This window comes from Kryptolebias marmoratus, linkage group LG15, assembly GCF_001649575.2.
Source record: "Kryptolebias marmoratus isolate JLee-2015 linkage group LG15, ASM164957v2, whole genome shotgun sequence".
Taxonomy (NCBI): domain Eukaryota; kingdom Metazoa; phylum Chordata; class Actinopteri; order Cyprinodontiformes; family Rivulidae; genus Kryptolebias; species Kryptolebias marmoratus.
Window position 1 is genome coordinate 23,555,499 of NC_051444.1, and position 9,999 is coordinate 23,565,497.

The 9,999-nt window shown below is 37.9% G+C and overlaps 1 protein-coding gene across 2 annotated transcripts in view; it reads left to right on the plus strand.

The window, feature by feature from the left end:
• The window catches only part of LOC108234814 (A disintegrin and metalloproteinase with thrombospondin motifs 7), a 127,674-nt gene that overhangs the window by 13,441 nt on the left and 104,234 nt on the right, over window positions 1-9,999 (plus strand). For both annotated transcript variants that reach the window (XM_017414303.3, XM_017414302.3), the window contains exon 3: window positions 9,259-9,442. In XM_017414303.3, coding sequence (XP_017269792.1) covers window positions 9,259-9,442 — 184 coding nt within the window. The remainder of the gene's footprint in view (window positions 1-9,258; window positions 9,443-9,999) is intronic.

Consider the following 9,999-nt stretch of genomic DNA (forward strand, 5'->3'; position numbering starts at 1 on the left):
AGAGCAAGTTTATTAAACATGCAAACAATAAATACCCCTATAGAGTAAAACAGACTAAATTGACAGTGACATTCAGTTTTTCCAAAATAGCCCACAGAAGGATCCTCATAAAATGTTTGCTAAGCCTGTGTTTTCTTACCCACATGTCTCATGTTTCCATTAATTTGGATATAATCCCTCTGGACCATCTTTAACATTTGGATAATTGTCTCTTGTTTGTCTTGATTAGGTTACCCAAATGAATGAGGTGGAAAAACAAGGACATTGGGTGAAAAACTGCTGAGAAATAGTCACCATTAAATTGAAAATTAATAAAGCAGTGCAGAATACATTAAAACTGTGTGTTTTTATAATGTTAATGCAAGAAAATAATCAATCTGACACTGAAATGGAAACTTAAATGTAATGTTGTTGAAAAAACAATCTCATCTTTTTCACATCCTTTCTAAAGTGAAGGGTTTACACACTCTTTCAACGCACACCAGTGAACACCTGGTTTCTACATTGTTGGAGTTCTGCCAGGCCTGCACATCAGCTGGGGTCACTCATCTGGTTTGAGCCGTTTATGTCTTCAGTGTGCTTTACATTGTGTAAAACACATGCTCAGATATCTCAGAGAGGTTACTGAAATTTGTGTGTGTGTGAAGGAAAACTGTTTTTCATCCTGATCATAAAACCTTGGAGCAGCTCTTTATGCTTGTGGGGATGCTAAAGGAGATGGGAGTCTGGCCAACCACACCTCCTCTTCTTTTAAAGAACTTAATGTTTACAGCCGTGCCCCTGGTGTTGTCCTGTAGGAGGTGTTTGGAGAAAATTAGTTATCAGGCCCTTTGCTATGGGCCATTTGGTCCCCGACTGACAGAGATTGGGTCAGGGCCTACATCCTCCAGTCAGTCTGCTTCCCAACCCTCTTCCACAGTCATGAGGTTGAGGTCATGACAGAAAGAATGTGGTCGTAAATACAGTGTGCAATGTTTCTTAACAGTCAGTAGGCTCAGATTTAGATTGAGGGTGAGGAGCTCAGATATTTAGGATGACCTTAAAGGAGAGTCACTGAGGAGAACCAATTGAGACGGTTTGACCATCTGGTCTTGATGCCTTCCATGGAAGGTGTTTCTGGTGTGCCCCACAAGCAGGAGGCCCTGGGTGGACACAGGATGTTGCGAAGGAGTTCTATTTCTCAGCTTGATCTGGGACAACTTGGTGTTCCTCTTTGGCTTGCTGAACCAAGTGGATAGGGAGAGGAGTCATAGGTCTGCTCAAAATGTTAATCTTCCAAGGTGTACTGTATTCACTTCTAAGATCTGCTATTTTGCTTGAACCAGATTTACAAAAAACAAAAGGGTTTAGCCAGCCTGGATGTATTTTACACAGATTATTTTGTATCTGTGCCAAACTCCAGCAGACACAACTGACTTTTAGTTTGAAAAAAACAAAATGTTGACCAACTAATTACATAAAAAAAAGATAGATCCTTCTAAAAACATTTATCTTGAGGTGTGTGAGCACAGTGTGTGATAAGGGGAAACGTGTTCGTGCCTTATCTTTGCTGTGGGATCACCTCCTGGGGAAGTTTGAGGGTATTATTGGAGTTATCTTCTGCCCCTTGGTTTCAAATAAACCTTATCACTTCACATTTTAATTGGAATTTCAGTTTTGAGAAAATTTTAAACTTTGATATAAAATTGTACATTCTAGCAGTCAAGGCAAAAAATATAAAAAACAAACAAACTATGCAGTGGCCTTCATTTTCTGAGTTTTTAGTTTTAAGGGTGCTTGCTATCTGCATTGAAGAAAAAAGGCAAAAGAATAAGGAAGTGGACTCACGCTTGCACTCAGCAGGCAGATGTACTGCCTGCCTCACCTCATGCTTTTTGATTTTATGTCAGTTCAACAAGATTAACTACATAATAAATATCCGGGAAATAAACCAGATCTTCCATGAAAAGTGAGAACATAGAATAGAAACATTATTGGTGACGTACAGTGAGAAATCAGAAAACATGTCCATGTCAGCGCCATCAGATTGATTTGTGTTGGATTGTGATTGGTTCAGCTTGTCTCTGCCTCTTCTCTCATATCGCTCCTCTGTTTGAACCAAAAATATCAACATCATTCATCAGTTTTGATTGTAAAATCATCCAGAGGTAATCCCATCCCCTGTTTCCCCAGCAGCAAGCATGGGGGCTGCAAATGAACGATCGAAAACTTATTCCCAGACCAAATGCCAGTCCTGCCCCTGATGAGATGCCATCCTGGGGCGGTAAGACATACTGCTCACATCAAAAACCACTATTGCTGTTAAGTTTCTTTCTCTTCACATCACTGACTTAAAATGACAGGTTATCCTTAGATTACTCTTGAACTCTTTCTGGTTACAGATGTTAACGTCAAATTGTGTAGCTATTATGAACAGATAGAACACAAGCAGGGAGAGACAGAAATCCTGAAGAGATTAGCTGAATTCTCCACCTGAATAATACAAGAGATTTTAGGCTGTTAAAAAAAGAAGCTAAAATAAAGCATTAACGTCATAGAGCAGTGCCTAATATTTCAACAAAATACACCACAAACAACAACTGTTGAAACAAATAACAACATAAAAAGCATTCATTTTTAAAGTCATATTTCTGCATATGATTCCTCTTGATCACTTTTGAAAAATGGTTTAAATCGGTTTATAAATTGATGTGTGGAGCTTGTGTAAATAAGTTACATATGGTTCTTTTTCTGATTTCAAATTAAATATTAAGATAACTTAGCCAATAGTTACATGCAACTATGTTTGACTTATCCATTCATCCGTTTTCTTTACCCACTTCCCCTTTCTGGGCCGTGAGGAGCTGTTTCCTATCTCCAACCGTCACAGTGTGGGAGTCCATCACTGGGACACATGGAGACAAACAACCATTCACACTTTCACTCACATCTAGTTACAATTTAGTTACCAATGAACCTAACATGCATGTTTTTGGTCTGTGGGAGGAAACCAGAGTACTTTGAGGGAAAACCCACGAGAGAACATGCAAATTCCACACAGAAAAACCCCAGGCCGGGAGGCGAACTTGTGACCTTCTTCAACTCCCAGCAATATACTTTACAATGTGTTTCCTACTGTTCAAACATTCATAGAAGTTCTGTAAAATATACAGTAGAAGCATCATATATTATGAAAACAGAGCACCCTCATATTCAGCTTTTTGTTCTCACGCCGATCTGCGTAAGAAGCGGGGGGAGTTCAGTGTCTTACTTCAACATGTCTTCTAACTGGACGACAGCCAGAATTACAAATTTAAACCAAAATGTTGCTCAGAATATCACCAAATACTGTTAAATTAATGAAAGGCATATACGTATGTGTAAAAACAGCTGTTAGTAAGCGAGAAATGTTGCTGTGCTGTTATTAAGAAACAAAAACTTTTACATTATAAAGATAACAATCAAACAGATATTCTAGTTTCTAGTGGAGAACCTCTGTTTTTCCATCAAAATGTATTTAGATGTAATCAGTCTGTGTTTACCAACATCCAACATTTTAATTACTAGCTTTTCTTCCACAATATTTACTCTCTCTAACTGATTAAAACTATGATTATTTTTTTTATTTATTTCTTTATTTGACACTGCAACACCAGTGTGCTTTTTATGGGACACATCAAAACAGCCACAATCAGGACTGTGCTCACATGTTATTAATGTTAATCAATGGCTCTGTCTAAAATAAACTGAATCACTGTAGAAAAAAATGATTAAAAAATAGCCTGTTTCTGACAATACAAAGCTTTTATTTAAATATACTGATATTTAAAAATAAATAAAAAGAAGATTAATAAAATCCATGACTTCTGTCAGTTTTCAGGCTCCTGGGCAGCCGCGGATCATTAAATCCTGTAAAGATACCTGCAAATATCTCCTCCGTCTGTTTAGACGCCGCGGTGGTCGCCACTTGTCAGTAACGCCGCTGGGTGACCAACACCTGTCAATAGTTTGTGAGCTTTAGTTTGAGCTCTGCTAAAGACACACCAGACAGTAAACAGACTGCCGGCTGCTGCAATGCCACAGATAAACACACCTTTTATCTCACCGAGAGCAAAAAAACGGAGAAATTCTGATCAAGAATATGCATTTGTCATAGAGTTGGAGAAAAGGTATGGACTATATTTGTGCATGTTATCATTGTTTTTTTGTTCATTCCTTTCCCTTTTTGATTTAACTCTCGACTCTATGGAATGGTATGGAGAAGTAAAACATACAATTACTTTTAAATCAGGCACAAATCTCACACTCATTTAAAGAGGAAAGTTCACACATTATTAACAGCACAACCCAACACATTCCTCAGGACAGTACCAAATTTACAAATTAGTCTTTCATTTTACAAATTGCATCAAAAGTATCAATTTATACATAGAAGTGGGTTTTACTTCTGACTTTGGTAAATACTTTCTTTATTTTTCATTAACATGTTTTTATGTTCAAACATGTAAACTTCAGCACAGTCATCAAGTCACTAATTGTTTGTTTTTTTCTCCAACCCTCTGAATTCTGTAATTAGCCAGCCTAAAAATCACATTTAACTTGTGTTTGTCCCTGATTTTCTTGTTATAAATACTTTTCAAACTTCAATTATTTCTTAACATCAAAATAAAAGTCACAAGCTGACATCTTGTTATTCACTTCTTCTCGTCTGTATAAACTGATCTTGAAGTCATAATTTAGCAGTCACGATTTCTTTTTTGAGTTATTTATCACAAGTTTTGTCGTGATACATCAATACTAAGTGATAGTAGGCATTTGTGTCTAATGTTACTGTCATTGTGACACTGCCGGCACCAACAGCATTGTTTAATCTTAAGTAATCTTCTCCAGCTAATTTCACACAGCAGTGTTTCAGCCTGTATCCTCTCAGTAAGCAGCTTTGTTTTCAGCCCTTTTCAACTATTGTTTCATCTATTTTTTTCTTTATAATAAACAAGCCTTTGGACTCTTTTATAACCTGACAGAACTGGGTTTGCTATGAAAATGAAATGCCACACCAGCAGGTGGTCTCAGACTTAAAGAGACAAAGATCTACCTCTTCTGACACGAGACACAAGGGCTGGAAACAGTGTGTCCGCTCCGGAGAGAGCCACATGTTTAATGTTTCGCTGCTTGTGTGGCCCGACGCTTGCACTACGGAAAAAAAAAAAAAAAGCTAGTTTGGTGACTCAACCTCAAACTTTAAACATAAAGGATTCATTAGGTTTGACAAACCGTCCAGGAACAACTGGGCTGATAAACTGCAGTGCCTCTGTCAGCAGCACTTTAAAAGCAGGGGCCTCCTAATCCCTCTGCAGGACAGACTGAGGACCATAATATTCAGGAGGATCTGCTGTTCATGACGTTCATAGGTCACAATGAATTAAATATAATGACAAGGTTCCAGCTTTGTTTTTCTTATATTGATCAGTTTGCCTCAACTTTCCGTTTTAAAAAATGTGGGGTTTTAGGGATGTTCTGTGTAAGGTTCCTAAAAACATTCATGATTTAACAATCTTACTAAGGCTTGGTTATTTTTACCTTCACCAAGGAGGTTCTGTTTTCGGTAGCGTCTGTCTGTCTGTCTGTCTGTCTACAAGCGCTATACAATGGCAGGCCATTTACCATCTACAAAATTACTCAAAAAGTGATGAACAGATTTTCATGAAATTTTCAGGAAACGTCAAACAAGTGAATACATTTTTGCAGTGATACGGTCAAAGTTCAAGGTCAAAGGTCGAGGTCACAGATCAGCCCATGCTCTAACTCTTCAGCTGTACAACAGGAATGTTAAACAGGGGTCAAAGAGGATGCCTGCTGATTTCAAGGTTCATGGGGTCAAAGGTCAAGGTCACAGACAACCCCTTTGTTAAAACCTTCTCTCTGCTCCTACATGGGACCCTTTAGTTTCCTCCACCAAAGAAGTTCTGTTTCTGGTTGTGTCCGTTGGTTTGTTTGTCTGTCTGTTAGCAAAGATCAGGTAAAAACAAAATGTTCAGGAAATGTTGGGGTTGTCACAAAAAACAGTGAATTAAATTTTGGTCCTGATCCAGATCATGTTTCGGATCGCACTGTTTTTTTATTCACGCTGTGGCCTTCGAGGAGGTTTGCACTCTCTGAGTGCTTCTAGTTCAGATATGCAACAAGAATTTACCTTTTTTTTTGTTGAAGGTGGTGCTTTAAAAATAAACTGTATATACTGTATATATGCTTTTCTTTTCAACTCTGACTCGTAAATATGGATCTTTCCATCACAATGGTACCCTTGAAGAGGAGATGTCAGGTCCTGGCAACCTGTGGGTCAGGCAAAGATTATTATCACCAAAGTACTCGGTCTCTAGCTTCCGGTTTCTCGCTGAGGCTTTGACAGCGACAGCGGTGCATGGAAATAACCTGACATTTACTCAGATTCATATGGTTTTAAAAATAGTGACTTTTTTTTGTTTCTCCTGCATGTTTACACTAAACCAGAGTTCTCTGCAGGAACAGGAACAAAACAAAAATCCACTCAAGTGCAGAAGCATCTAGTGTGCTGCTGTAAATTTGTGCAGGTTTCTTATTATGTCTTGGCTGCACACCAGCAGGATGGTAAACAATGCTGATATGATTTCATTTTACCTGTGTTCTCTTGCATCAGTCCAGTCAGGCGGCAGTGGTGCTATTTTTCACCAGGTTGTTACTTTTACAAACACAAGAGACAAATTAGGGCAGCTAAAACAGGTCCTGCAGACAGACAGGAGTCTCCAAACCCAGTCTGGGGTTTAAGGTTGTTTTGTATGCGGCTTGTTCTTATATTTTTTTTTGGACATGCTTCTCCTTATTTATTTTATTTATGTGTGATAAGTCAGGATAGTTTAAGAACAAAGTCCAGCTTCTTTGTTTCTGCACGTTTATCAGCTGCACAGATCTGTGGAGGGCAGATCTGACTCCCAGCCTTTAACAAGCACTGCAACAAATAACTCAGGTCTGTCTGCTGTATCTATTACTAATTCTGCAAGTCGTGACAATCAATCCTCCCATTATCCACTCAACACTCACCTTGCAGAAAGCTTAGTATGCCAGCCGCCTCACCTGAGTGTCAGCGGAGCTCATTGACAGCTGAAGGAGAGTTCACTGGAGTAGAGAGTGGACAAGAATTAAACATAAGGCAGAAAAGAGGGAGGCTGCTGGCGTTTGTTTTGCCTGTTTGCTAGTTATGGGGCATTAATTCACCACTTATTTGGTCTATTTTTTTTTTACTATCTCAGAAAGACTTTTGAGGTTTACATCAACCTTAAGATGCAAATTCAGAATGTGACTCAAGCTTTAATGTGCTCCTTTTGGAGTTCACACTCTGCTTTGTGACAAGAATTATGCAGAAAAAAAGCAATGCAAACTATTACATTTGAACGTTTCTATCAGAGGAGCAAAGTTTAAAATATATTTATTATTCAAGCCAAGCATAACCACTATAGATTAATACAGGTCTAATGATTTTCCTAATGCAAACCCAGTGTAAATATAAGGCGTAGCATTGCTCAAAGAAATTTTAGTTGTCTGCTGCCGTTTATGTCAAAGTTTTAAACAAGGATCTATCATGATCTGTTAGTTTGTGTGTTAGGAATGACTTTCAGCTACTACCACATCAAGTTTTAGCTTAATATGAGTTACAGCTAGTTTTCTTTTTTTTCTAAGCTTGATTAGCTGTGGCAGCCATCTTGAACAGAGTTGACTTCAAAAGTTAATCAGTTGTAGATGTGAAGCCAATGGTTACTTTCTGAGAGTTTCGATAAAATCCATTCAGTGGTTCATAAAATATTTTGCTAACGGACATAAATTGGATCCTAACATTTAATGGCATTGTTTTAAACAAAGGTCTTGTATGATCAGTTAATGCTTAAAGTATGAGTGAGGGACGATGCTCAGCTACTACCACACCAAATTTGACCTCAATGTCTGTTAAATCTAAAAAGATATAGGCATTTTTGTGTTCACTGAGATTGTTAAGTTGTGTCGGCCATCTTAAATCTGATTGACTCCAAATGTTAATCAGGTGTACATCAAGTGATTACTTTTTGAGAGTTTTATTAAAATTCACCCCGTGGTTCATGAAATATTTTGCTAACAGACAGAAAGACAAACAGACAGAGGCTATCCCATGATCAGCCGCGATCATAAACGATTAGGGAGTGAAGGCAGAACTTCACAGAGTGTGATTTCAGTCGCTGCAGCTGCATCAACCCAGATGACCCTAAAAGGCTTCAAAGAGAGCATGTCACGAACATGAACTTCAAGTTGCACTTAGCTGTCATTAACCTATTCAGGTTGGGTACAGCATTGGAGAGCTTTCACTTTTTATGCCTAATCTGATGCTCACTTGACATCTTTTTTTTTTTTTTAAAGTGAAAGAGCAAAGTCAATAATTTACAATAATAGCCAAAAGTTAAACCTCTTAAATGTTCTAGTTTCATGCAAAGAAATGATTCAGTGGATATAATTGAGGTTTTTCACTATATTTTCATGTTTGTGTAATGCTTTTAATATAATAAGCCTCAACTTTTCCTGCGTTTTGATGTAGCGACTCTTTCTATTAGGCTGGAGGAATCAGTGTCTTTAGCTGTCACCTTTTTGCTACAAAGCCAACAAACGACCTCCATCAAGTTATTGGATACCTGCATTGTTTTCAGCCTTTAAACCAAAATGTGTCCGAAGGGATTTTGGTGTGTTTTGCTTTGTAACTCAATCCATGTCAGTAATGTCAGAAGTGGCTAAAAGCTACGAATTAAGAGCCTCGAGGAAAACAGCTGAAGCTTTTCATAATTGCCTTGAACAGGTGGGAACTAAATGACAAAGTGATCAAAATTGTTGGTTTAAAACTACTTTTTTAAAATATAAAGGGGATCAAGAGGGGTTCTAATAATTTTGACACTCAAATACTTGCAACAAATGGATCAGGTGTTGGTTATGACCGGTTTTATTTGAACTGTGAACTGCCTGCAGGATGTGATCTGAAATTATATGCAGACAATGATTAATAAATTGTTGTTTTTAAAATAAAAAGTGAAACACTACTCAGCACGTATACTACCAGCTTATAAGAGGACATTCATTCCATGATTCAAGGTTCAAATGATTGATTTTGTTTTTTCTAATTAAAGCTCCGGTTCATTACAAAAAGAGCACAAAATTGTTCAAATGTGATTCAATGTGCCTCACAAATGGGGAGTAAAAACTGACCCGAAGCCTTTTTCATTTCCTCAGACAGGACTGTTCAAGTTGTCTGATGAGGAGTTCTTCATTCAGCCCCTGGAGAAGTTCGACGATGAGCGCTCAGCACCACAAGCCCACGCCATCTACAAGCGTCACGCGTCTCCTCCCAGACAGAGTCTGGTCACTCAGAGCATCTCAGGGAAACGGGCTCACAATGGCACCTGTGGAAACCAAAGTAAATTCTGACGCATTTATCAGAAGTAAATCTAAAATGATAGACATATTTACCTTCTGTGTTTGCTTTATAAAACTGGATTATACAGTGCCGATAAAATGGATGTTTGACCCTTTTATTACTGTCTTAAATCAATCATAGTCAATGTAAATTAACAAAAGATTTTTCAAAAAACACTCTTCAATGACAAAGGGAAATCAAATTTCTACAGAGTAATGTCAGTTAAATTAAAATGTGTCATGCAAAATAAGTGGTTGCATAAATAGTCACCCCCTTCACATCAGTATTTAGTACGAGCACCTTTGGGCATGAACAGCCATTTTCAAGTCAAACTTAAAATTGAGGACCATAAAAAAAATAATTTACTAACAAGTCTTTAACTGTGTTTATTCCTCTCATCATGGACAACAAGTCCTGTGAATTTGGAGACATTTGTTCTTTTTTTGCAAAAGTTACCAGGGGGGAACCAAATATTTCAGCCGTCTGAAATAATCGGTTCCCCCTCTAAAACATGGGACAAAAATAATTTACCAACAACTCCTTACCTGTGTTTATTC